This window comes from Opisthocomus hoazin, chromosome 6 (assembly GCF_030867145.1).
Source record: "Opisthocomus hoazin isolate bOpiHoa1 chromosome 6, bOpiHoa1.hap1, whole genome shotgun sequence".
Classification (NCBI taxonomy): domain Eukaryota; kingdom Metazoa; phylum Chordata; class Aves; order Opisthocomiformes; family Opisthocomidae; genus Opisthocomus; species Opisthocomus hoazin.
In genome coordinates, this window is record NC_134419.1 from 53,958,008 (window position 1) to 53,985,701 (window position 27,694).

Below are 27,694 nucleotides of genomic sequence, written 5' to 3' on the forward strand. Positions count from 1 at the left end.
GAAAGGAGGGCAAGGAGAGGGGGAGAGAAAGGGAAAAAAGAAAAAAAAAAAGAGGACGGGAAGAGAAGGAGAAGGGAAGAAGGCGGCGGCGGGCGCCGGCAGGTGAGGGGAGCGGCGGCGCGGGGGCTCCGGGGCCGCGGCGAGGCCCGCTCTCTCCTTCCCTCTCCCCGCAGCCCGACCCACCTCCTCCTCCTCCTCCTCCTCCTCCTCCTCCTCCTCCCGCCGCCGCCGCCTTTCTCCGCAGCCGCCCGGGAGGGAGCGGCCATGGCCGGGGCGGGGGCAGCGGCCGGCCGGCCGCCCTGAGGGGAGGGGGCGGGGGGGGGGACGACGGGGCGCGGCTGTGGGGAGGAACCGCCGCGGGCTACGGCTGGGGCGCGAGGCGGCGGGGGCGCGCGCGGGGCTGGCCCCGGGGGGGCGGGGGGCGCGAGGCCTCCCCGGGGGGCTGCGCGCGGGCGCCGCGCGCCTGCGGCTGTCGCTCGCTGCCTCCCTCCCCCCTCAGCCCCGCAGCACTTCCCCTTCCGGGGGCGCGCGCGGCGGCGGCTGCGGCCGCCCCTCGCAGGCAGCGCGCGGAGCCTCCCTGACGGCGGGAGCGAGCCCGCTGGGGGGCGCGGGGGAAGCGTTTGCGCGGGAAAGCAGACGGCCACTCCCCCTCCCCCCGCCGCGCTTCAGGGCGCCTGCGCGGCCGGCGACGGAGCGCGCACGCGGCGCCTCCGCACACCCACCCCCCCCCCGCCCCTTTCTCTGTCGCTCAGCGGCTCCCGGCCAATCGGCACGCTCCCTCCTAGAGCGGGCTCCCTTGCGGCCGCACCACCTCGTAGGTGGGGCCGGCGCGCTGGCCAATCAGCGGGCGGGGCGAGCGCGGTACCCCCCAGTCTCGGGGCGCGCGCGTCGGCGCTCTGAGGAGAGTGGGCGGGACGGGTGTGTCCAGGCAGCCACGCGGCGTACGCGGGGCCGCCGGCGGGCGCGCTCCTCAGCGGGGAGCGGCCGGGGCCGGGCTGGCGGCACGGCGGGGGCTCCGCGGGCCCGGCGGGGGCCGGGTCGGTCCCCCGCGAGCTCGGCGGCCTCAGCAAGTTTGAAAGAAGGCTCGGGTTGAGTCAACGCCAAGGCCCAGCCCCTGGCGCTGCGCGCCGTGCGGGGGTCGGCCTCTGCAGCTCCTGGCGTGAGGCTGCCGCTGCAAGGAACCTCCGGTTCTCCTGGCATCAGTGTGCCTGTGGAGCTGCTTCCTGCGGGAACCGCTCTGTGTCTGTCGGTTCGCAGCAGGGTGAGTCCAGGAGTCGTGCTGCTTGCCCGCTGGGCAGCATGGTGTTTGCACCTCGGTTGTGCTTGACCGGTTTATTTGGGTAACAAGCTGCTGTTTGAGGTCTTGTGGGTTATTTTCACAAAGTGGCGTTTATACAGGAGTGCGCAGTCTGATTTTGACCCCCAGATGTAACATCTCTGGGTTGCTTGTCATCTCCTAGCTGTTCAAAGAGATCTTAAGCTGGAGATAAGAGGAGGTGCATTGATAGTCCTGCATGTCCTTGGTTTCAGTCTTTGCTGAGTTCAAGTTTTCTTGATATTTGGAAATCGAGACTCCTAGACGCCGAGCACGCTCGAATCATCTGGAAAAGCTGTCCAAGGCATCACTGGTGAATAAATTCAGTAGAAACAGTTCCACTACAAAGCCTTGCAAAGGCTGGGGTGTTTGTTCTGTGAGTCACCGAGGTCGGCATCCAGCCATGCCTGAGCATTTTAGCCCGTGTGAGCTTCTGGTGTAGCTCCCAGTGTAATGCCCGCCTTAAACCTCTAGCTGTCAGCAGGAGGGTGCCTGGCACGCCGTGCTAAGTTTCAGTCTGCCGGATGACGTTGTAGCCACCTGTGAAGTCCAGAAGGGTAAGCTGCAGTGCAGCGGTTTAAATCTGACTGGGCAGATCAATCGCTACCTAATCATTGCCCAAATGTTTAGTGATAACTAGTTGCTAGTCTGCATTTTGTATTTGATGTAGCTGTTATGTTAGCTTGCCTCTGTCTTGTGTATGATCTGGGATGTGTAGAGAAACAGGCAGAATTTACTTTTCTCCATCAGTGTTCGAAAAGTTTTGGTGCTACTTTGTGCAAACTAAGCTTTGTCTTCTTTCACTGTTTTCTGTGATTTGTCTTAAAGAAATTTAGATCTGATGTATCTGAGGCATTTTGTACCACATTGAACTTTCTGATGTACATCCATACTTTCTTGCCAGATCTTGACGTGTTAATCTCTGAAACTGCTTCCCAGCTAGCTTTTCAAGTTCTGACACACTCAGAGGTCGCAGTCTGTTTCTGTGTCTGCAGGTTATTCTTACTTTTCTGAAAATTATGTGTGTCCTTACCAACTAGAGATGATTAAGAGATTTTGTTATTCTAAGCATCCATGTAGGAAGGACTGGAAAGTGGTTTTAAGGTTGCTTTGGTAAACCTCGATCCCTCGGGATGTGGTGTGGGAGGCAGATTGCACAATGGTGAGAGGAACGTCCCAGGGCGGTCTGTTGTTTCAGTGTCCTTGTGCAGCAGTCATCACCCTCTGCACATAACCATGGCGGAAGAAAACAGGGTGATAGCGTCTGTAGTGGAAGGACCCTCCTGAGAGTGGCAAGGAGGTAGAGCTCTTTTTCCAGCAGGCAGAAGGAACATACTGCTGGTTGTTTTGGGCTCCGAAGAAGATTTAATCCACAGAGGAAGGCCCAGCTTGCAAAAGTCTACTATATTTTCATCACATTGTAGAGAGCTCTGGGAGATCTGGTAGCTACTAAATCCCCCATAGCAACACAGGGATGTTGGAGTCATGGCAGAGTAGGAGTGTGCCGTGACCAATTAAGGGATTGGAAACATTAATTGCTTGAAATTGCCCAAGCCTCATGATGTCGTGGTAGCCAGATATAGACGCAGTTGTTCTAACTTAGCGAGGATGGCCTTCACATAAATGACATGGCTGTGTTTTTTTGTGGAGAGTGCAGTTTATAAGGGCAGACATAGAGGCGATGAATCAGCTGGCAGTGAGGCAACTAGCGTGGGCAGATTGAAGTCCTTTTGAACTGCTAAGCCCTGGACTCTTAGCTGCATCACCCAAAGAGAACAATTAGGACAGCAGTGCTCCCCTTGTAGCTCTTCAGCTGTTGGCAGCTTTGGAGCACTTCAGGTGAGTGCATCACATAACTGTGTCAAGGCTGAGCTGCTGTGCATCCTCCGAGGTGAACCAAACCCCTGCCTGTGGGAGGCGTGAGCCAGCAGGGCCCAAACCCCTGGGGCCTCGCTGCAGGCCAGGTGTAGCTCTTCTGTGCGAGAGAACTTCGAGATCCCAAGGACTGACAGTCACCTGAGAACCTGTGAACCATTCCCTCAGTGTGCACCCTCCAAGGTGCCTAGCGTAGATAGTTGCCAACCCCAGCATACCACATTTCTTCGTCCAGGTCCACAGGAGTTGTATTCTAGTAGATGTGACTGTGCCGTAGCTTGGCTTTCTACCAAAAATTGCCTCCCATAGAATTCGAGACAAGATGAGACAGGAACATGCTGTTATATGTGTCACTCCCCAGTATACCCTGGTCCGTGTAACATGCAAAGAAGAGAGACAGAGAATGTCAGCAGAGTTTTGAAACCTCTTTTGTATTTAGGCTCTCACAAAATTCTGTGAACATACCTGATCTGTTACCTGGATTGTATTTGGAAAAATGTTTTGGGATTCCAAAGGTTGCCTGGGCAGCAGGGGAAAAAAATGGCTGAGACTTGCTGTGAGAGAGAGATATTTAAAATAAAGGAGTAGAGACAGAGGTGGAAGGTTCAGTGAGGTAATAGAAGAATGAGCCAGAAGTGATTAATTAAACAGAAATGTATATAATGCAACAGCATGCCCCAGAGTGGTGTGCTTAGTTATACAAATATGTTTTGATATTCTGTAAGAGAGATCAAGTGCAACTATGGTATTTTCTGTGGGTGCAACCTCACGATGTTTGCTTTTTTTTCATTGATTTACACGCAGCTGGGATGTGGTACTATGGGAGCAAATATATGAGAGGTTAGGTTAATGAGATACATAGTGGTTTTAGTGTATTCTTGCAGCAAGGCTCTCTGTAGGCATTTCAGTGCAGGACTAAGCTCTCGAGTGATGAAACTATCCCGTTGGTGTTGCAGGAATCAGACTGCAGCCTGCCGCATACATTTATTAAGTTTCACCTTAAAATGAGCAATTGTTGCTCATATTACTCATAAGAGAAAGCTGTTCCAGAAGTTCATTCCTCTGATGGCTAGAAATCTAATTCCCAGCCTATGTTTCTTCATCAAGTTGAACGTCAGTTACCGCAAACTGAAAAGGACACTTCATAAAGGTTAATCGGTAGCATAATATGAAGTTGAAAGTTTATAAAGGGTTTGTCACAAATTGCAGATTTCGTTGAGCAAGAGGGCTGGAGGAAGGTACCTTGAGAGATCAGCTCGTCCCGCCTCCTGTCCCAAGGAAGAGCCGATGCTGCCTGTGCCATTTCTGATACATATTCTCTAACTGTTTTTAAGTTGTCCTGGTGGGAAGATGCTGCCACCTCCCTGTCTGACTGAGTCTGGTGCTCCACTCTCCTCCCTGCTACACAGCTTCTGTAAGAGTCCCACTATTCTCCTGTCAATTTTACGGGGAACACTTACTCCCTCCACCTTCAAAGCAGCCTTTTACATCTCTAAAGACCATTATCGTGTCTCCCTGCTTCTTTTGGCCTTCTCTTTTAGTTTGTGTCAGACGTCTGATCGTTCTTCTCACCCTCCTCTGGGTTCTCGTTGCTCTGCATCCCTGAAACGCAGTGTCTGCAGTTGGACACAGCTCCTCAGCTCAGCGCTGGCTGTTCTCTTGCTTACACACCTTGATGCAAGGTTTGCCTTTTCACAACAGCTCTTTTATTTTTTTTTTTCCCCCCTTACTGTAACCTGCTGGTCCTAATCAGCGGAGCTGATTCCTAGCAATTGTTCCCTGTCCTACACACCTGGTTACTCCTGATCAGCAGAATTAATAGGAATTTTTCCCACTTGCATCTGTTTGAAGTGTCCATTGCCTTTACTCTGCACTTGCAAGCAGCAGTTTATGAGCTCTTTTACCACCGCTCATGATTCCAGGCTGGCAGTTCGCAGGGAATGTGGAGTAGGATGATGAGCAGCATCAGTTCTGGGATGTCTGTGTCTGATAGGTTTACTGGTTTCATCTTTCCCTACTTTTGTTGTCGTGCCCACATAAGATGTTGCACACAGAAAGAAAAAAATTATCTGGCTGGTAGACAAGGACACGTCAGGGTTTTATAGACCTCTGCAGACCCTGTGATGGTTGTATTTGCTTGATATCATAAGTGAAACCAGCGTTCAAGTTAGGTTATTGTAGAAATCCACCCTTGAATTTGGCTGTTACTGATGAGTTGGTTTCTGTGAATGTCTGGCTTTGATTGGGACAGATGTCCCTCTTTATATATGCGCTTGATTTGTAAGAAGCAGGATAAGAACGAAACATAGATTTCTGTTCCATCCTTGGATGAATGTTGACTGTTCCCAAGGGCTTGCAGTCATGTCAAATGAATTTTTTGGGGGGGGGGGGGGGGGGGGGGGGGGGTGTTGTGTTTTTTTTTTTTTTTTGGGAAGGCTATTTAAAATGCGTATTGTGATAAAATTTAACAGTATCACCTAAAGTCATCATAATGTTTTTCAAATTATCTGCCTCCTTTTGTTTCCTTGTTTCACTGGGGTGAATTAATACTGGGAATTAAGTAGCTCTGCCTTCATTAGTAGAAATACCATCTGTGGCAGACATGCTCATCATTTACTTCAGAGGAGTAACCAGGATCCTGATTAGGCTACCAGGGCAGCTATCAAAATGGAGTTAAAAACAATTTTTGTACCCAGAGTTAAAACTTCCTGTTTATTTGGCTGAGAGTCAGAACTAGAGGTGTAGCTACGACCATGTGCACACTTTGAAGTGGAGTGGCTGACTTGGGGGTTTGTTGTCTGTTTACCTGCAGTCTCACTGTAGCCAGAAAACAAGGAGAATATGAGATTTGTTTTCTTTGCTTCTGTGTATAGACTGGATTGGCTCTTAAGGCAGGGAAAAGAATACATCTTCAGGGAGCTTGGTGGACAGAAAAACCTGATAGCCAATCCTTTGAAGATGAGAGATTAAAGACTTCCCCTTAGCTCCGTGGAGGAAGGCTTCTGGGGCTCCCAGGAGCTGCTGTGAAGGTGATCCAGGGAAAATTATGAAAGCGGTGAAGCCTGTGAGCTGGCCCCCGGAGGCCAGAGCATGGCGAGTGGAGGTGCTTGGTGCTTGAAGCATAGCTGCCTGCCTGCTTCTCCTCTTCAGTCGTGCATGTGAAATTCCCTGTATTAAAGACCCGTGAAGAAGCAGTGTGTTTGTAGGTAGGTTTTATCTTCTCCTGTGCAAGTAGTATGACTCCCTCTACTTACAGGTGGCACCAGTATCTGTTGTTCAGCTTGTTTAATGCTCTGCATTATGCCAGTTCTTCTCAGCTGTTTATAACTTGCTAAACTTAACAATCAGCATGGAAATCTTCTGTGCTGTAGTGTCTGCCTTAGTGTGATTTGTGGTTTGTTTTTTGTTGTGTTGTTTTTTTTAAAAAAAAGATTAATGTACATTTGATTTTTTAATTTTTTTTTTATATTCTCCAAACCACTTCTTCTGTGCTATTGCTACATGGACAGTGCCGTAGTCAAAAGAAAAGCTATAGCAAATGTTCCAGTTATCCAGCTTTTAATGAATAATGTCTCAGCTTTAACAAGTGTTGAGAATGGGTTTGGATTTTGTCTTCTGGAACAACACAGTAATGTATAGAGATATTTCTGACATGCTAGACACCAATCCTATTTCTTTTCTCTTGCAGCTTTTGGATTGGAGCGAGGGGATAAGAATCACCAGCAAATTGAAAAGCACAAAGCTGCAAGATGTCGGGCCGAAGTGGGAAGAAGAAAATGTCCAAACTGTCACGCTCAAGCAGGGCGGGCGTTATTTTTCCTGTGGGGAGGATGATGCGCTACTTAAAGAAAGGAACATACAAGTACCGGATAGGTGTTGGAGCACCGGTCTACATGGCAGCTGTCATAGAGTACCTAGCAGGTAAACCAAGAGCCTGATCCTGGAAGTGCTGATCACATGCAGAAGCCAGGGATATCCATGGGATGGGATATGAACGTGTTCAGCACTTCTGCAAATCAGGGTCTGCAAGGGCAGGGTTTATTTAAATTTGCTTACAACACTGAGGAGATTCATTTGCTTATTGAAGAGGCTGAGGATGGAAATTTTCTCCTTTAGAAGCGCAATGTTTGGTTATTAGCTGGAAGGATTATTTTTTATTGCTTTGCAGAGTGAGGATTTGCATCTAGGTAGTTTCTGTCTAAGAGAAAACTGATATGAATTAGGCCTTTGGTACACCTGGATGTGAGTAACAGGAGAAAAAAAGCGCAAACCCGCCTTGTACATCTATCATGCTTTTTAAGTGAACAAACTCTGTTTCACTGGCTGCACTTCTCCTTGCAGAACAGCATCAAAAAGTTATGAAATATGGAGGTTGTTTATTTGTATTTTGAAAATCTTTCTGGCTTGCCTAAGTGTGTAAAGAAACTGTGTCAGGGTTTAAATCTTCCCACATACCCTGAGTTTTCTTTTTGCTTTCTGAAACTGACCTCAGAGGACGGCGCGAGTAACACATGGTGATACAATATACTGCAATCTACTGTGATGTATTGCACTATTTCAGACTGTCCTATGATCATATCTGCTCAGTTTCTTATTTAATTGTGGAGAATAGCACCTTAGCGAATTGTTACAACACCCGGTGCAGAGAGGATTCTGGTTTGGGTTACTTAGGTGTTACAGATCAAGACTGAGGTGCATTAGGGAATCTGTGAGGAGTCACAAGCCTGGATGGAATTAGCTGAGTGGGTTGTGTTTCGGGAGCATAGTTTATTGCCAAAGTGGCATGGATGAAACTTGAATGGAGCCTGTTTGTCTGTATAACAGCACACCAGTCTTTGTGTAAACGTTGCTGTCTTTTTTTACGTGTGAAAGCCTGTTCTAGCTACCAGACAATAAAAGCACTGTTTTGTTTCAGATGTGGAGAAAATCTGAAACAGTGATAATTTCACTATTAAAAAATTAAATTTCTGATGTTGCATAACAGCATGTTACAGCAACTTCCACATATGTGCTGATTAGTTGCAGGGTGGGAATCAATTTTTTTTTTTTTCTGAGGCTACTTCTGGAGTTGGAGTGGAAAAGTATTGCTTATGTGGAAGAAATGTAGACAAAATGTTCAAGCTTGCATTTATGTTCACTCCCAGCTCCTTCAAGAGATAAGTCCCGAAAAGGAGCTGGTTTTAAAATAAAACAAAACACCACTGAAAAGCAGAATCAAAACCCAAGATGGTGAGCATCTCTCCCACTCATTCGATTTAATTTTATTCTTTTACTATGTAAGACCAAACATGTTTATATTGATTGATTCATCATAGAGAAAGGTCAGTTCTCTAAATGTTTCTGGAGATCTTTCACTTCATTAAGAATATATGTATACTCATATTTGCACAGTCCAGTTTTGTACATTAAAAATGAAGTCTTGTAACTGCAGAAATCTCTCTCCCAGTAGAGCTGGTGCAGTTGTGCTGTACCGGCAAAGTCCGTGGCTTGTAGAGCTTGTTTAGCTGTCTGCAACATGGAGTGCTACTCAGCAGGGGTGCTTCAGAGGCTGCAGGGAGTTAGGGGGAAAGGCAGAGACAGAGGATTTGTAGCTCTCCTGCTTTACCACAGGGATTTTCAACCTTGTTTTTGTTGGTAGGCCCCTGTATGTTTTCTAGTGGAGGTTCAGACCTCCTCAGGAATTTCGTAAACATGAATTTCTCTATAGCAAGGTGCGTTTGGTTTACCATCGATTGTGAATTGCTTGGAAGTCATCTACAGACTTCAAGATGTCTGGGTATTGCAAGATGAAAACCATAGTACATGTTTTTTTTGAAATTGTGCTAACTTTTATAACTGAATAGCATGCTGCATAATGACTCTGCTGACCTTCAGTCTGTGGGAAAAAGTACTCTTTTTCTTTTTGCACTCCGCAGGGGTCCTTAGCATTCAAAGGAGTTTCTAGGATAAACATTTGGAGCTGCTTGTTCTGAGCTGTAGCAATTATTAAAAGGTGTAGTAATAAATTGTCAACAGCACATCTGGTATATGCAGCACTTTAGTAGTGCAGACTGAGTTATGGTCGTCTTTTTATAACATACAGCGCGGTGCTGTTTACCTGTTGTCTGAACTAGAAAAGTGTATGTCTTGGCTCGGCTTCTGGCTAGTAAGTGCAGTTTAGTTTAAATCATTAATATGATAAGGCCAGATTATGTGTGGGCCTATACTTTGTTTTAGAAAAAAAGAATGTGTAGTCAACCAGGCAAGAAAATTGCTAGATGTGTAGGCTGGGGGCCCACATAAGTTGTAAGAGAATGCTGTTCTAAGCTGCTTGCTTCAGCAGAGAGAGAACCCAATCTTGCCTCAATGCTGTGTATATTGTAATGGAATGGAGTAATGTTTCTGAGCAAATGCCTATTGCTTGTGGATAGTGGTGTTCCCAAACCAAAGGTTCTGTGCTCTATCCAGAGTTTTGTTTGAAAAGATTACAAAGGTGGATAGTTCAATTGAAAAACAGTGTTGCAACATCTAACTCTGCATATTCCTAGTATATATGTGTGAATATATTCTTTCGTTTTTGGAAGGCTTTAGAAACAAAATGTGGTTTTCCGAGGCTGTTGTCAAAGGGGGTATTATCTACCAAACTGGTAACATTTCTTAATATCATCTGATGCTTCCTATTACAAATTCCAGTTTTCTTTCAAGGACTTGCAACTATGAAATGGTGGCTACTGAAGATGAAAGCCTGCATGCAGGGAAACTGTTTCAGGCTAAATCTGGGAGAGTGTGAATAAGGGAGTCTGGTTCTTAAACTGTTTCACAGAAGCAAGTTGAGCCATGCTTTTTTGTTAAGTTAAAACATTCATGAGAACTTCTCTGAACGCCTGGGTGCTTCTCTGCATTTGAGCAGATACAATGCTTTACAAAAGGGGAAGGGTGGTCTTTGCCATCTTGGAGAAATCTGCTCTCTTTGGCCAAGCTGTAACTTTGAAAAAACACAGGTTGCTCATGTTCAGCAGAGACTTCTTTGAATTTTAACAGCTAATATCTCCAAAGACTTGGTCCTCACTGAGCATGCTCCAGCCTCTCCTAGTTCCCAGTGCTGCCCAGACTGCCTATGCATCATCCCCCGAGAGTGACAGAGCATGCCTCAGCTTCTCAGCTCTGACATGTGCCAGGACTGCGCATGGGCCACTCCATGTGGTGGCTGAGCATGCTTCAGCCTGTGGCTACAGGTGCTCAGGAGGACTTTCCCTCTCACTGCTGTCCCCAGCTGCTTCTTGTCACAGCACTGAGAGCAGGGGGTGGGCTTTTTGTGGTCTCAGTGGTACCGTGCAGCACAGGGGAGGAAGCTCTCCGATGTGAAGGCAGAACCAACAAAAGCCTCACAGGGGCTGGTGGCAAGAGGTCTGGGGCTGAAGGCTGGGAGTACATGAATAGGAGTTGAAGGAGAGGCTAATCCTACTTACTGTCTGTGAGGTGAGAAGGGCAGCCTGGAGTCAACTGGATAAGCAGAATAGGAGACTGGCAACAGGTTCCATATTGGGCAGAGAAGGAGTCTGGGAACAGATAATAAAATTCTGGGGAGACAATGGTAATGAGAGAAGAATATTGATGTTGGAGACAGAGCCAGGGATGGATCTGGCTAGTGGGGAGGGCTGAACTGGTGACCAGTGGGCAAATAAATAGCAAAGGGTGTCCAGAAACCCTGCCAGGGAGCTGGAGAATAAGTTGGAAAAATGGGGCATAGGACAAGGGTTGGATGAAGGGCGTGCTGATAATGAAGAACCTAGAAAGGAAGATTGAGCCTGAGTATTGCTACAACTGAGAAGAGTAGACAGCAGAAACGGAGACTGTCCAGGAAAGGCAACTGAGATAGAAGTCTTAGGTGTGGATTGCTGAGGAAAGGAGAGTGGGCTGTGGAGCTGGGAAAGCAAGTCATGGCTGGGATAAGGGCAAGGTAGATGAGGCTGGAAAGGTCAAACAGGACCAGAGCAGTCTGACTGCATTCATCCAGGGCCTAGCATGGACTGGCGATTCTCCTGTGAGCGATCAGCTGTGCACATGGTCTGTTGATGGCCTGTGTTTCTGTTGCCCTGAAGCACTGAGCCTCTTGACTAGCATCATCCAGGTGGTGCATGTACATCCTGGGCATCCTTATTCCCAGCTGCCATGTGATTCAGACTGCCTTTTGGCTTTGGTATGTGTTCTGTGTCATGAGCTACTAGATCCCCATTTTTTCCCTTTATATGCAAGATTGATTGTGGCTGCACCTCACAGCCATTATCAACACCAAATCTGCACTTTTGCTTATCAACCCCATTGTTAAAATGCCAGCAATCACCGCAGTGTATCTCAAGAAGAGGTACTTTTACCTCGACTGATTAGCTAATGTGAAGGAGATCTCATCAGTGTTCTAAGGCTTTTTTTCATAATCTGTCTATGCTGTTTTATATCTTAGGCTTGAAAATCGTATTGCAAAACTGCAGCTTAATTTCTATCCAGAAGGTTGTGTTTATTGGAACAGTGTTGGGCTCTACTGTCTTCAGACTTAAAACTCCACAAAAAATTTGCCTTGGTCCCACTGGATTTATGGACTTTGCAACAGATGCATGCCAGACCATGCTCTGAGTGTGCATGGGACTGACTAAAGTCATCATCATCTAAATCAAACATCAACTGCATGTGTCCCATAATGCACCTTCCCAAAACGGAGGCAAATAGTACAGGTGCCTCTTGCTTAGGAAGCAGAAGACATGTGAATGGTGTGCTGGTCAGAGGAACTCACAGAAGATGTCAATGGAAAGCCATCTTCTCTAAATTAGGGCAGAACACAACATCAGCAAATACCTCCTCCTTCGAAGGACATCAGCTGCCATTTCTTCTGTCCGTTTCACTCATCTGCCGTCAAGAGACAAACTGAGCAGATACTTTTCCACTTGCAAATGGAGGACGAAGGACTCCATCGTCTGATACTTCTTTTCAGAGTAAAGGTATTATTGGGTAGATTTGTACATGGTAGTGTAACAGCAACTGTCAAAACTTATCCTAAAGGGGAAGTGGAAAACAAGATAACCTGTCTGAAATCTTCCCGATTCTGCTATCAGTAATTCTCATATATTTTTATCAGTCCAGCTGAGCACTTCACAAAAACAGGCTGAGCTCAGCTGAACAAACACCTTTGGCCTGGCTATGATGCTTTTAGTTCCCAGACACTCCAAATCTGTTGATCCATCAGCTAAAGAAACCTCTTTTTCCTGCATGTCACAGGATGAGAAGATGTAATCCCATTCAGTCATAGCTTGGCTGCTGCTTGTGTTGGTTGGAAGACAGTTATGTTCTGCTCTGGTCCTGAGTGCTTACCAAACAGGAAAAAAGGCTCCATTAATAAGACTGGGTGTTTTGTGGAGGCAGTGGACAGATCTGAGCATTACTCTGTTGACATACATTCAATGTCTGTCTGAGGCTAAGGCGAGCTGTGGAGTGCATAAACGAGCTCTTAGCCATCTGCGCTGAAGATGTCTGAAATTGAAGTTATGTTTCTAGTGTGGAGGCATCTTTGTGAATTTTGAATCTTGAGGGAAGCAAGATTATTGCAGATTTCACTTTAATTTTTAATGCCTGCTGTTGAGAGCACATAAAGTAAAATCAGCTTATGTCTAAGAATACAAGAAAGCTTGTTATAGTATAGGACTTTATTATAGGACCTGTATTCTCAGACTAGTCTTCTTGGAGCTTAGGTAAACTCAGCTGTCAAGATGTTTCTACTTGAAATGTAAAGCAGTTTCTTTAGGGATCTGTTCTTATCAGAAGAGGATGCGATAACGGAAGCCTCCAGATTTGATGTTGCATTTTGCAAGTGCCATTGTATATTCTTAAGGCTATGAGTCCCTGCCTCCAGCATTAGAAAAATATGCATATAGGCAATTGTTGGAAGGAGGTAAGGCAATTATTTACCTATGCAAATAATTGGCATCTTTTGATAAGTTATATGCATATTCCACAGTCTGCCATATGTCATCTCTGCCTTGGATTCCCTTCTTCCCGGTGTCCTGTGGTAGATGGCTGGCATTTGAGTGTTCTGCATTTTTTGCTCTTAACATTAGGCAGAGGACATTTGAGTGCACCATCAGGATGCTGCTGGCCAAAGGACCCAGAACCTGGGGGAGTGGGGTGAGCACACAGGTAGCAGGATGTGCCTGTTGTTGGCACGTTTAAAAGAACTTCAGTTACCATGCAGGTAAGTATATGTTGCTTTTTTTTGTCCTGATGCAGTCTTCCTTTGTTATTAGCACCAATCTGCAAAACTCACCGGAGGAGTCTGGGTCTCTTTTCTTGCTTTATGCTGGTCTGCACAATGGATGGCAATCTATTCCTGCTGTTTGCCGCTGCATTAGCTCCACTGGCAGAGGTCTGGGAGTGGGGTCTGAAACTTCCAGCCCTGCAGCCCCCACAGGTGTGAATATGGCTGGGTTATGCAGGATCTCTTTTCAGTGTCCTGCTTTAAAGTCCAAGTCAAACGCTCCAAAGTTAGGAAATGCCAGAGCCAAGGTTGCTGCCCTAACTTTTAAGGTAAGACAGTGTGTATTAGTGGTGTGATGCTATTTCTGATTATCTGATTGCACACTGCTTTTTTCCTCATGGCAGTGGCCTAGTTATTGCAACCACGGTTCTAAAATTTAAGTGCTTGTCTTTGCAACTTGGATAACGTTCCTTGAAAGTTTTGCATGAATAACTGAAAATTTTCAACAGACACTGGCTGTTTCTTAAACAATTCACTGTGAATACGCACATAATTCTAAACAATGGCTTTTACATCTCCAACATTGTTAAGTATGTATGCTGTGTAGTAGTGATAACTGGATGACAAATATGCGCTTTTGTTATTCTAACTGAGCAAAATTGAAAGCTTGTATTTTTCCCATGAACCGAGAGCTAACCTCTTGTTGAAATCCTTTGGATTTTAGCCAGAGAGCATTATGTAGATTTCTACTAGATTTTTCATGAAAGTTCTTTTTATGGTAGTTACAGTTCTTGAGTTAGTTGATAAAAAGGAGTAAGATATCATTAATAGGACACTGATGGACTGTAACTTTCTTACCCTTGTTACTGCCAGGTGTAAATACAAAAACAAAAACCAGAAGGCAGGGACACTGGATACTTTTAAAATGAAACAAGGTGTGAATACAATTTTTATGATTATTTAGAGTAAAACATTCTCTTATCCTTCCTGCTCAGTGTTTCAGTAGAGTTCTTACATGAGAAATAACTTCCGAGTGGGGGCCAAACCGTGTAAGTAAATGAATTAAACTGGTTGCTACAGTTAAAATAAACTCGGAAAGAAGTGTCTGCGTTTCCTCTATGACAATTAGAACAAGCTCAGTGACTTTAGTCACAGTATAAATGTGATTGCAAATGTAGAGAAACTACTTTTGAAGTGACCTCCTGTTCACAGAGGTGTAGAAGGAAATTTCTACCAGTAGTTAATGCATTGAAGCTCTCATGTTGTCTCTGCTTGCCTCTAAGTCAAACTTTTCATATCTTGTTCTGAAATGAAGCTTCTCACAGATTTTCAATGCCCTTTAATGCAGAACTGCAGCATTGCCTGGCTAGTTTGCTGGCTTTCAAAGTATTTCTTTAAATGCACCTCAGTCTTCGTCTTACCTGGTCCTGAGAATCCTTGCTGTTTTGTCAAGGTCTGGGGTTTCATTGCATGCTTTGCTGTTTTATTGTTACAGGGTTACTGGTAAATGTTGGACTGCTGATGTACCTTTTCATAGAGTGTTTCTTGGTTTTTTTGAAAGGGAATTCTGACTTCGGACTTGTCAAAGAAGTTATGTGAACCAAGCTTAGCATGTTTTCTGCTAGCTATCCATTAGAGATTTAGGAAGGATAAATTATTTTATGTAAATTTACAGATACATTTAGTGTGGTTTGGTTTCTGCCTTTCTGTAGCAAAGACCATTTAAATTGGGAAACACCCCTGAAAAGGTAAATGGGTATTAAGAAGGAATGTAAAATCTGTATATAGGGTGTATTTAGGTTGCATTTTTGCTACTCATTTTTATCTCAATGCGTTTACAGCTGAAATCCTAGAATTAGCAGGAAATGCAGCACGAGACAACAAGAAAGGAAGAATTGCCCCCAGACACATCCTCCTGGCAGTTGCAAATGATGAGGAACTGAATCAGGTACCTGTTTACATTTTGGTACAAGAGTTACATGCTGTGGCATGAATGAAGCTGCTACCATGCAAGGTTAGAAACGGTGAAGTCTGACACATGAATGAGAACACAATTATTGGCAGAAGAAGACAGGACTGTGCCCACTTGAATGAAAGCAAACAAAAAAGAAGGTTCAGAGAGATCTCATCTTAAATCTTCTGGATATAAATTTTGCTTCTTTCATAGCCTTAGAGTGTTGTTGAAGTGGGTAGACTTGATGCTTAATTTTTTTCCTCAGGAACATCCAACACTTAAAGAAAATATGTCGTATGGGAGACCTTTTCCCAAAAGCTGTAGAAATGTGTGTTTTCTATTATACTGCCTGTGAGGCCCATCTTGGGTAGGGATCTGGCTCACTGCTTGCTGTTGCTGCCTCCAGGACTGCCTCCGCCTCCATACGCCCAGGTCCATTGGCACCTGGACTGTGGTTTGCAGTGCTCAGACTCTGAGGGTCACCTGTGGGATTGCTTCTGCTAAACTTGTGGAGTGAGAAGAGAGATCGTGGCATGGGTTGTGAACTGCAGCATTCAGGAGTGCCAGAAAGGTTCAGTCAGCATCAGAGGATCCCTTCTTGGTTGGCCCCATGTGAAAATGGATGGCATCATTCTCACTTTGAGAGATTCCTGCACTTAATTTGACTGCTTTCAATAACGAAAATGTGGTGCCTGTGAAGTCGTCTAGCTGTTTACAGTGAAGGGGGCTGATAAATCAAAACAGAGGCCAGGAGAGAGGGAAAAGCACGCTAACACTACCAGCCCATTCCCTGCTCCATGGTGCTGGTCACTGGCCTGTGAACTGGGGACTAGGTCTAGTGTTGTCCTCCACCTAATATCACAGTCCATTCCTGTTCACCTCTGAAAAACAGGTTCTTGGGGCTCATGCTTGCTTTCACCGAATCTGTTCACCTGCCAAAGAGATCTGCAACCAGTCCTTCTTTGAGCATGGCTGTTGTGTAGTCATTTTTTTAAGTGTCCTGCAGGCCCTTATCCTCTTCTCTTAGCGTCATTCACTGCTTGTGAGTCACCAAGGGCAGGTATGCAGAAAGACTGGCACTGGAAGAGAGGACAGTGATTGACCAGTACAGTAACAGAGTTCTGTGGGATGTGCTGGCTGACCTCGCCGTCACCTGCCAGGTTTCTTATGATTGTGGGTTTTCTCCCTAATAGCTTCTGGGTTTTGGGGTTTTTTTTCATGATAAAGGGACAAGGTGCAATGCTTTAGGAAGTGTGCCTTCTACTTGCATGTGTGTAATGTAGTCAGCAAAAATAGCTAGAGTACAGATGAAGAGAATCTGTAATGTGCTCCTTTACACTGCTTCTCCTTGCAGTTGCTAAAAGGTGTGACTATTGCAAGTGGAGGTGTCCTGCCCAGAATTCAGCCAGAGCTTCTAGCCAAGAAACGGGGTGCCAAAGGCAAATCTGAGACCATCCTTTCCCCTACTCCTGAGAAGAAGGGAAGGAAATCCATGGTGAACAAAAAGAGTGCGAAGAAGGCAAAGTCTGTCAAGGCCCGGACACCCAAAAAGGTAAGCGTGAGGCAGATGTGGGATTCCAGAGGTGTGAAAGAGGAAGTGGATCAAAACCAACTAGGATTATTAGGAGGAATAAGTCAGCGCTTCTGCATTGTTTGTTTGTAACAACTGGAAATGGGAGGTAGGACTTGATAATAGACACACCAGGATTTATTTTTTTCCTCTGAACTTTAGAAATAAAGGCGAACACACAAATTATGTAATGAATTTTCATAACAAAAACCTTTAAAGTTTTGAGGGAAATTTTTCAGATTTCCGTGTCACCTTTGCAATACTTTCTTGATAAGTGTGTAGAATCTCTTTATGTCCACACTAAGTGTGTGGCAGTGAACTGTATCTTTAAAATAAAGGAGGCTGTATTTTAAAACACTGTCTACTTGAAAGATGTCACACCTTCAGCTTTGTACAATTACAGTATAGCTGTTGAAGATTTTTTGCTGTCCAGAGAACTTGTTCTGACATGGTACATAAATGTCATTTTGACAAGCTCTTTGTTTCATGTGTGTGTGCTCTTTGTTTCTTAGGTGTGCTGTTGTTAATAGTTTTTAAGAGTTGCAAGAAGAGTAAAGGGGTTGGAACTTGGCCACTGCGCCTTCCCTTGCAGTTGCCAATCCTCTGTTCAGAATCCAAAATGGTTTAATTTGGTAAAGCAGTAACCCAGATCAGTGCTCTTGGTTTGTCGTTCCAGAGCATGCATCTTAAAACACTGCTAAATTTTTGATTGGGTAGGATTAAACGATATTAAGCTTTGACCTCAGCTTACTGAACTTGTGTTAAGCACATCTTTCTGGATGCCTCTAAGCTTTAATGTGTTTCCATAGCTGAAAATATGCAGAAACAACTTTTAAAAAGAAAACAAAGTTGCTTAATGGGGTCCTTAACAGGATGCCTCTAGATATTGATCTCAGCTACCAACTTTGAATTGTGCACATGCAGAGTTTGGAACTTGTTAGGAAGGGTTAGCTTCTTGACGTACCTTAAAGCAAATCTTGAGAGACATGAGGAGATGCTCCTGCAGCCCTGGTAGGAGTAGGTTTCCTACACCTGGAGCTAGGCTGCATGAAGGAGTGTGTCCCACAAAGGGGATTTTGTATTCGAACTTCAGCTATTAAATATTTCATTTTGTCATTCTGACTGCTTGTGTGGAGGTGTGCTTGCTCACTCCTGTCAATATGAATTCAGATTTATGATTTATTAGCTGAGACTTATGACTTTTTTTCAGCTCAGAAAGTTGCATTTTCCTTCAGATTGGGGCATTTGACTGGGTTACTGTTTGATTTAGTATGAGCTCTGCTCTGTTACCAGCAAAAATAAACTAGCACCCACCCATAAGTACAACCTTAATTGTTAGTAAAACTACAGATGGATGTGGGTGCACCGACTCTTAATGTGACTACAGACGTATGTAATGCCTCAGATGAACCACTGATGTTTTAGCGGTGTATAAACAGTGAAGACCTCTGTTATATAATCTTTGGGGAGTAAAAGGCTATAAGTAATATATCGATCTGAGAAGATGAGGTTTGTAGTAACTGATTAAATCTATCCATTATTGAATAATGGGAAATGTTGATTTTCTTTCTTTTTTTTTTTTCCTTTGAGAGTTGTTGCTTTTTTCTCCCCCCAAATAGAACAAACAAAAAGACAATGAAAAAGAAGGAGCTTCAAATTCAACATCTGAAGATGGACCCGGGGATGGTTTCACTATCTTGTCCTCCAAGAGCCTTGTGCCAGGACAAAAGGTAATACAAATTTATAAGAGATTGGGATCACAGCAATGAAGCCTAGCAGAAATGGGTGGATGCTTTTGATCTAACATCAGTACAAAATCTTCTCTACGTTCTCCCTTAGTAGTCTCAAATTTAATGTCAAAACTCCGTGAAGTCATGGGCGTGTTAGAGGGTCTCAAAAATATGGCTGCAGTTAAAAGATTTCCAAGAATAATCCTGGTCAGCCTCTCTTCTCTATAGAGAACCTTACTGATTCATTTCTTGGCCTAAGCTATGCTAGCGTTTTGTTCAGTTTGGACTTGGCTGCATTGTGCCTAGCATACTGCCAAACCAGGTTTAACCTCCTAGGCTATTTGTTACTTATAAAAGAGTGTTTCTGGGCCAGATCCCAGGATCACCCAGAACTTCCACATGTTGGTTTGTGCCACGTGCCTGGATGCTCACTGTTCAAATTGAGGTCCTCACCAGAGCTGCAGGGCATGCCTCCTTCTCCGTCTCAGCACAAGCTGTGACACCTCGCCTGGCCGGAATTACAAAACTGTCTCACCAAAATACCCGCAGGTCCTTGGTGCCCATCGAACTCTGTCCCACTGGTGGTATTTTTTCCCTCTCGTACTCATCAGGAGGGAGAGATTTTGCCTTACTTAACTTTTGGACCCTCTGAATGAAACTGGAATATTTCTTACAGATTTAACTATGGAGATATCGTCAAGATATTTCATTATTATGATTATTTCCAATAGTGAGGTCATCTGGAAAAGTGTTCTTCCTGAAACTGCTTCTGTAACCCCCCTATACTGATGGTATACCTTTGTTGTATGAAGCAGTGCTTGAGAGTTCAGTCCCCCTGATCCCACCTCTTGCTAAAGCAGTGGCCTAGAATGGGTCAGACATGTACTAGATCCAGAAGATTGCTAAAAGCAGTAATCTGGACAGGTAAATGAAACTTTTATCTCCTTTATTTTATAGTTCAGTCCTCTCATAAGTTCCTCCAGAATCTGTACAGCTTCTCACTTTCTTCTCTAAAATGGGCAGTGCTTGTTGTTCTGGTTAGAACATAAATACTACAGTGTGTCTTGGAAGAAATGAGGTGTGCTGGGCACGTGTTCAGCAGCTCTAAAGCCTTTTTAATGGTTTTTAGGGTTTCTGTCTTCTGTTGTTGCTCAAAGTGATGAGGCTGTGTAATCTGGGGAGCAGCCTTTTTTGAGCACCTTACGACATCAAGTTTTGGCCTGTTTCCAGACGTGTGGGTGGGTAAAGCATTCCTTATTTTATTTGTGCCAGGAAATCAAAGGAAATCTAATTACTTGGGTGGTGAGGCCTTTATAGATCAGGATAGTGTTCAGCCTTTCTCGGTCCCTAAAGTGATTTACTGGGGGCAAGTGTTTTCTACAGGAGAAAAGCTTTTTGATTTTATTACTCTTCTCTTTAAACAAAAGTATTTCCAAAGTCAGCCTTTTCTGTTCAGAGTGTGATGTTAGAACATGAATTTTCTAGAAGTAACTTCTTCTGGACAAAGCTCACAAGCTGTGGGTATCACAAAACAATCTGAGTGGTGTACAAATTAATTAAAGGCTAAAAATGAGGATCACACATATCCAGCCTTCTTCCATTTTAGGTTTTTGGTATGAAAGTGATTTTGCATTCAAATTACTATTTTTTTTCATACTCTTATTATTGTTTTTACAGCTTTCTCTGACACAGAGTGACATCAGCCATATTGGCTCTATGAAAGTAGAAGGCATCGTTCACCCTACGACTGCTGAAATAGACCTCAAGGAGGAAATAGGTGAGGCTCTGCTACACGCAAAAAAAAATCAGATCTAGAGTTGGAACAGTAGCTGGTCTACTAGCTGCCTGCTGAGATCCCATCCTGTTTCATCTGAATCTTCCCCAGGCCATAAAATATCACTCACAACACTTCTGAAAATCATGCTGGATCTGACTAGGTATAACAGGCTAATCACTAATTTATCTTTTTTTTTAATGATGGCTTGTGACAGTCAAAACACAGATATTTTATTGAAGCACATGAGCAGCAAAGTGTAAATAATCATTATTGTGGTCTTTATTGGATTATTTTTACATTTGCCTCTGAAAATTCTGTGAAGAAAACTATGTATTAATAAATCCTCTAATTATGCTTTTCATTGTAGAATTTTACATACTTTCAAAATACTCATGTACAAAGCCTTACACTGCTCATGTGAAGTAAGGAAATATTATTACTGCTGGCATACAAATACGGAAATTGAAGCAAGAGGGAGGTAAAAAAGAGAGCCTGACTGCAATCAGTTGTATAGAGAGGCACAGAATCCAGTAGCAAGCTTTTTGGATCATTGTTTTTTACAGTCAGTCACTGAGACCTTCACTGGCATCCCAGCTGTGTTTATTTCAGAAGGTAGTAGGGTTGATTTTGGAGGCTGAAAATCCGAGTTCTGAAAATCCTGCTCTTCACTGTTTTAGCCGTAAACCAGATTACAATAGCATTCTTACATATAATTATATTAATTTCCAGTAATAATGTACAGGGATTTTCAAAACCAATAAAAAGGAAATGTTATCTGTGGCTAGATAGAGTGGTAAACATAAACTTGCTGATGATGATGATGATAGAGGAAAACAGGATCATATGTGTACAATGTTTTTCTTTTAAATAACATAGAGTTATATTTTTGCTGAAACTTTGAAGCCAAGGCCTTTTGCTCTGTGTCCTTGCAGGCAAGGCATTGGAAAAGGCTGGAGGGAAAGAGTTTTTAGAAACAGTGAAAGAGCTTCGCAAATCTCAAGGACCTTTGGAAGTTGCTGAAGGTAAAAAGGGTACTACGCTCTCTTCTAGAAACAGCTCGTTCCATATGTTCTTTTCTCTGGATATTCTGATCTGTTCTTGATTATGTATGTGCCCTTGCTTATGTGGTGTAAATGTTTCTGTTTCTTGTTCGAAGCTGTAGCTGATAAAGACAGCCTGCTTAGGGGAAAAAAACGGAAGAAGAATAGGATACCTGCGTGCTGTGCACATCCAGTCTTTGAGCTTCTAGGTGTCATCATAAGTTACAGCAGGCTGACTAATTTACCTTAGGCAATTTCTGTCTGAAATAATCCAAAAATTAAGGAAAACTTGTGCTGTCACTTTTGTGCCATCTTTCTTCTCCTATTTTTGTACCGCATTCCTTAGTGAGAATCAGAAACAGCTCTTAGTCTAATGTAAGAGGTTATAAGAACAGCGATAGCTTATAAATTATCACGCTCTATGCATATTTGATGAACAGTATAATCCAAACAATTACCTTACTTTGAACACAAATAAAGATGTGATAACAATCTTTATAATTTACATGCTTTTTGGAAGAGTGATTGCTGCTCTTCTCCCAGGCACTACAGATACATTATAGAAATACAAATTACAGAAGAGCTCCCTTCAAATGTTTAACACATCTGCAGCAGTGAATAGTTTGGGGATTGAGATTATGTCTTCCTCTGTCAACAAATTAAACCAATTGGTGGGGGTTGGAGGTGGCTGGAGGGCAGATGGAGAGAAGTTACAGTGTATCTTCCAGTGCCTTATTTGGTTTATACCTCAATACCCAAGAAACTAAATGCTTTAAATAGTCTAGTTTTTTAAAATTTCCAAAATAAATAGCCTATTTTAAAATCTCAAATGACAGGGAAAATCTTGCACAAGATACTTTGCTTCACTTTTGCATCGAATCAAAAATATATGCCAGAACGTCAAAGTAAACTACTTTTCTCTGTTGACATCACTACCTAACAAGGAAATAGATTCCTTTTGTGCTGTTAAGCCAGTCCCAGGAAAGAAGATGATCTTAGTTTAATAGATAGGAAAATGTACGCTCTCAAGCACTGTGTTGTGTTGGTGTTTGAAACTGCACCTTCTGCTGGTTTTGAGGCAAGCAATGATAAATGGTTGTTAATCACTGGAAGTCTACTGCAAACACTTGAGCTCCAGCCTAATGGGCTTGAATTCAAGTGCTGCTCACGGGGGTACCTGTGCTGTTTTCAGTCAATTTGCTCCTATGGTTAAAGGCTGGACATTTCTTTTCTGGCTGAAATTTAAGTGGCACAGTGAAGCATTAGACAGAATTCCTCTGTGCCTGTGACAGAATTCCTCTGTGATGGGGGACAAGTGAATATATCCAAGTGTTTCATCCTCATGCTTTAATTGCACAGCTAATTTCAAGGTGTTTAACCTGAGATCCCCGAGACCAAGATCTTCAGAAGTACTAATGGTCACAATTGCAACAAAAGCAAACTGACGCCATGCTGTGGACTCTGCAGGTCCTGGAGAAATATTACACTGTCTGAAAAATTAATCTGACGTTCCTAGTTGGTCATAACTGGTGGAGACTTTCAACAAACATCTTCGATTTTCATGTCATTGTCTGAAATTACTCGGCTGTGAAGTGGGTCTAAACATTACTCCCTGACGCTCTGGAGCTGTAATGATGGAGCAGGATAATTGTGCAAAGCGTTCAGATAAGGCTGTGCCAGCACTGCAGAAGTGTGCGTTGGGGGTTTAATGATACTGTATTCAGTGCAAGGTTTTGATACCTTGCATAAAACAAATCCAGAGGCCTTGCTGAATGAGAAAGCTATAAAATATTATTGAATATTATTGAATAACTGTGCATTAACCAAATGAGCCCCGGCTTCTTTGGTCTCTAAAGAAATAATAATTGATCACAAAAGTGATGACGAGAGAGTCCAGTTGTGATTGCAAGTGAGCCATTGTGGCTTATTTTAATTCCTAATATATTTCTTTGGAGAGGTAATGTAATTAAGGAAGTACTTTGGATTGAGAGGTCATTGCAGGGTGGTTTCTATTCAAAACTAAATGTTATATTTTCGTTTGTATTAGCTGCACTTACTCAGTCTAGCGGCCTAGCAGCAAAGTTTGTCATCCACTGTCACATCCCACAGTGGGGCTCAGACAAGTGTGAAGAGCAGCTTGAAGAGACTATAAAGAACTGCTTAACAGCCGCAGAAGACAAGAAGTTGAAGTCCGTGGCTTTCCCCCCGTTTCCCAGTGGCAGGTATGACTCTTTCGGCATAGGAGGATTATGTATCGGGTAGCAATGGTTTAATTAGCTGTCGGAGAGCTGCTGCTGTGGTAGAGAGTTACCCTCTGGTCTGTGGCACAAAAGGGGCTGACCCTGCTCCAGAGGGCTGTGGCAGGTGCCATCTGATACCGTGCTTCCCCGGATTAAAGGAGTTTGAAGTGCAGCGTTTGCATGGAATGACCAGAAAGCCTTTATAGAGGGAAATTAGCTAATCCACGGGAGGGCTGAGTGTACTTGCTGTGTTATCTATCGCTAGGCAGTAATTTTCATTCTTCTGCTGTGGGCCTGCACCACCTCAGTTGTTATGTCTCTTCATTTTGCTGTGGTGAATCTTACTAAAACTACATTTGTACTAAAAACATTATACCAGCAAAATACTGAAGCCAAGTAACAGTGATGCAACCTGAGTGAGGTAAATGTGGAGTGTTCACTTAAGTCATCCTGAGAATATATATTAAACAGATTAGTCACGCAAAATGTTTTCTTTCAAAGGAAAATCAGTATTTCTCAGATACAGTTCTGCTGTTATGGGAACTATGAAACCAACTGTGAAACTACACATTTCTTTCTCAATAACTAGCAAATAAAATGTGCTTGACTAAAAAATCCAAAGTTTTTTTTTTTTAACTGACAGTTCATTAATCTTGCTTGGTCTCTGATCACAAGAAACGTTACACAAGCCCTGCTAACTGCAGAAGTTATTGTTTCGTGTGGGACTTCACATGCTTATGTTTAAGTTGAAATGTAAGAACTGATTCTGTTAGTAATGCCCAAAGAGTAAAGTACATAGTACAGTCTAGTTGTGTTGGCTCAGCAGTGAATAAAATGAGAGTAAAACTGCGTTTTGATCAGTGAAATCGCCACACCTTACTGAATACAAAGGAGGTGAAAATGCCATTTTTACATAGACACTTTTCAAGACAAAATAATATTTTTATGGATTAGGACAAAATAATAAATAGCAGGGCAGTGCAACTTTTAATGATTTTTCTTCCTTTATACACAGATCTTTTTGTTTATAGTGTTCAATCAAAGCAAAATGTGATAAATTGTTTTACCACTCTGTGTTATTAAAGTTCAGCTTTCAAAAAGGAACTGTAGCTTTTAATGCCAATACAAATAGTCTCTATAGACCTCATGTATCCCATGAGCGTTATCTAATAATAATCCAGTCTTGGAGCATTAGTCTTAGTGCAGATCCTTCTGCTGCTTAGTTCCATTTCACTCTCTGTTGCTCTTGCAATTACTCCTGCTAACACAAAATAGAGTAAGTCTTACCAGATGCTGCTGGTTTACACTTTATTTATCAAAGGACCTCAAAGTTGTCTGAAAAAAGGCCGAGTTTTTCAAATAAGGCTTAATGCTTTTGCTGTCATTTTGTTCCACCTGCATGTCTGCACAAGAAATGCTGGTTTTGTTGGGTAAATTGGGAATTATGCTGTGTCAGTTCTGTGCGTTTTCTTTTCTCTGTCCCATCTTAGGGACTGTTTACAGTAACTGATATAATGTAGCGATAGATGGGATATCTCAGTTGTGCCAGGGCTTTTCACCTCTATGATCTTGTCATTAAAAGGTAGAGGAATGCAGTTTAGATTAAATTGCTTGTGCTGAGAAGCAGATATAAACTAACTGAAAAACATTTTCGAAAAGTGATAGCTTGCTGCCAGAAAGGCATATTATCTGGGTCGCTGAAAATGGTTTCCAGGGCCTAAAAGTAGGAAAATCTGTTTGCTAGTAATCATTTGTATTACAATGAATATGGATAAAGCAGTTGCTGATGACTAGTTTCCAAGATCTTTTTTTTGGATGGTTTTTAATATAAGTATGGTAAGTAGTCTGAAATCACTAACATGAAATTGAGTAAGGAGAAGTGAGTAGTACCAAACTTAGAAAGCGAAATAAAAACAAATGCACATCACAGTGCTATTGGAGAGGGAGGGAAACAGAAAACACTGCAAAGGTAGCTCTGGATACTATTAAAAGAAATACCATAATTTCTCAAGTGTGAGGATTGTTAGGGCCTGGGATGGATTGTCTGTGTATACTGAGGTAACCCCTTTACTGAAGATCTTTAAGTATAGGTTAGACAAACTTTTCACAAGCAGGAAGGTTGCATGTAATCCTGCCTCAGAGGAAGGACATGGGCTAGGTTGTGCTGGCCAATTTTTTTGGCACGGATCTAACTTCCTCTGGAGTATTATCATGCAGTAGAATCTAAATAGAAGGCATTAAACTCAAGAGCAGCCAGCAGAGTTATGCCCAAAGCTGGGTCTTAACTCACTTTCAGACAAGTCACTGTGTCCCAGTAAAGTCTTACCCAGACTCTATAAGGCATGTGGCTTCCTACATGTTCATGTAGCAAGCACTGCACCGATGCTCTTCAGTGTTGTGCAAAACCAGCAGAACTATTACAAGCATTGTCAGGCAGTGGAGAAACTCCAGCAGGGAATGCAGGAGAGTGTGCTTCCTTCCAGACGCCAGTGGTAGAGGCACACATGTATCGCTTCAGGAAGGGATGCTTTCTAGGTCAAGGAATCTGTTTAGTGTTAGACTAGTAGAACAACGTGGAGACCTTCCTAAGCGTGAGCATACTGCAAGGCAGACTATTTCATTAGATAGGCATCAAGTTCAACTGTAGAACAGTTCTTGAAATTATGTGCAGTATTAGAGCAGTCGTATTTTTATGTAAACAGAGACGCAAAGCAGCTCACCTTCATAATAACTGCGCTCTTAGCAGTGTGCTCTCAGCCAGTTCCCTTGTAGCACGGAGATGAGGGCACAGGAACTGTGTTGCAGCTGAATGGTTTTGTGACTTGAAAAAGGAGTATAAGAATGATTAAGATGGAAAAATTGCTGCTGCCGAGAAACTTGAATCTCAAGGATGTGGGCCAGGTGCCCCAAGAGATGTCAACACAGTTGAAAAGTCCACTTACTGTAAAGACTGCTAGCTTTCAGCTTTTCAGATTGTAGGTTAGAGAATGTTACCGTCAAAATGAATGAATGAATGTGTCTTGGCCGTAATTTGGCTAGGGGTTGTAATTTCACTGAAGTCTCAAGCAAAGTATTTTTAATGACAGAGTGAGGAAGTCAGCTAAGTAGTTGATGTTTTTTGGTTTGGGTTTTGGTGGGTTTTTTTTCAGTTCTCAACTAAAAAAATAAGCATCGCTTGAACTTTTTAGCCTGCTCAGCATGACATGAAAAAGTTTAATTCTAAGGGAGGGCGTTAAAAAACTTTGTGTGGTTATACAAAGCAGAAGCAAATGAAAACAGTAATTATGCCAGCAAGGAAACTAATACAGCAGCAGGTGAATATTGCTAACAAAACCTTGGGGTTTGCTTCTGGGATTTACACATTGCAAAACTGCAGCTGGCACTATCTTAACAGCAGCCTGTAGTTTGTACAACTATGGCTTGTTTCTTTCAGCATCATGTGTGTGTAATACCTGCACAGGTAGCTGACACTCACTTGTTCTGTTTTCTTCCCCTACCATATAGAAACTGCTTCCCAAAACAGACGGCAGCCCAGGTGACTCTAAGAGCTATTTCCACCCATTTTGATGGCACCAGCTCTTCTTCCTTGAAGAACATTTACTTTCTGCTCTTCGACAGTGAAAGTATTGGCATCTATGTGCAAGAAATGGCCAAGCTAGACACTAAGTAGCAACGGCAGCCAAATGAAACTTTATTTTTCAACAAACTTGAGTAGCATTAAAAGCATTAGAGGTGGGTTTTATTTTTTCAATGTGATGAGGAGGGGGAGTGGTAGTAGTGTGATGTGTTGTGACTTGATGAAGAGCTGTGACTAGAGATGAGAGGGTTTTAGTCAGATTTCATCATACTGTCATCATCCTCTAGCCATTTATATCACCTTAAACAATTGAGTTAACATCTCTTTTGAGGAGTTTGTTTAGTGTCTCTTGTTACTTTAGTTTAGAAGTTTTTAAAGAGTAACCTCATTTTAG

The 27,694-nt window shown here is 43.3% G+C and overlaps 1 protein-coding gene across 3 annotated transcripts; it reads left to right on the top strand.

Moving 5' to 3' along the window:
* MACROH2A2 (macroH2A.2 histone) lies at positions 1–27,393 on the top strand. 3 transcript variants are annotated; one of them, XM_075423147.1, is made up of 9 exons: positions 1–102; positions 6,879–7,111; positions 15,254–15,360; positions 16,721–16,918; positions 18,556–18,666; positions 20,344–20,443; positions 21,376–21,465; positions 23,531–23,705; positions 27,228–27,393. In XM_075423147.1, the coding sequence occupies exons 2-9, from the start codon at positions 6,940–6,942 to the stop codon at positions 27,391–27,393; spliced, it is 1,119 nt and encodes a 372-aa protein (XP_075279262.1). In that variant the 5' UTR covers positions 1–102; positions 6,879–6,939. The 3 variants fall into 3 exon arrangements, with proteins under 3 accessions (XP_075279262.1, XP_075279263.1, XP_075279264.1); XM_075423148.1 differs by lacking the exon at positions 1–102 and adding an exon at positions 1,003–1,261; XM_075423149.1 differs by lacking the exon at positions 1–102 and adding an exon at positions 1,791–1,872.
* The last annotated feature ends 301 nt before the right edge of the window (positions 27,394–27,694 follow it).

What these genes read in the sequence shown, in the direction of transcription:
- MACROH2A2 (XM_075423147.1), top strand. Translation starts at nt 6,940, where the DNA reads ATGTCGGGCCGAAGTGGGAAGAAGAAAATGTCCAAACTGTCACGCTCA. An exon ending in AGACCTCAAGGAGGAAATAG is followed by an intron (nt 20,444 to 21,375) that starts GTGAGGCTCTGC and finishes GTGTCCTTGCAG; the next exon opens with GCAAGGCATTGGAAAAGGCT. An exon ending in ACCTTTGGAAGTTGCTGAAG is followed by an intron (nt 21,466 to 23,530) that starts GTAAAAAGGGTA and finishes CGTTTGTATTAG; the next exon opens with CTGCACTTACTCAGTCTAGC.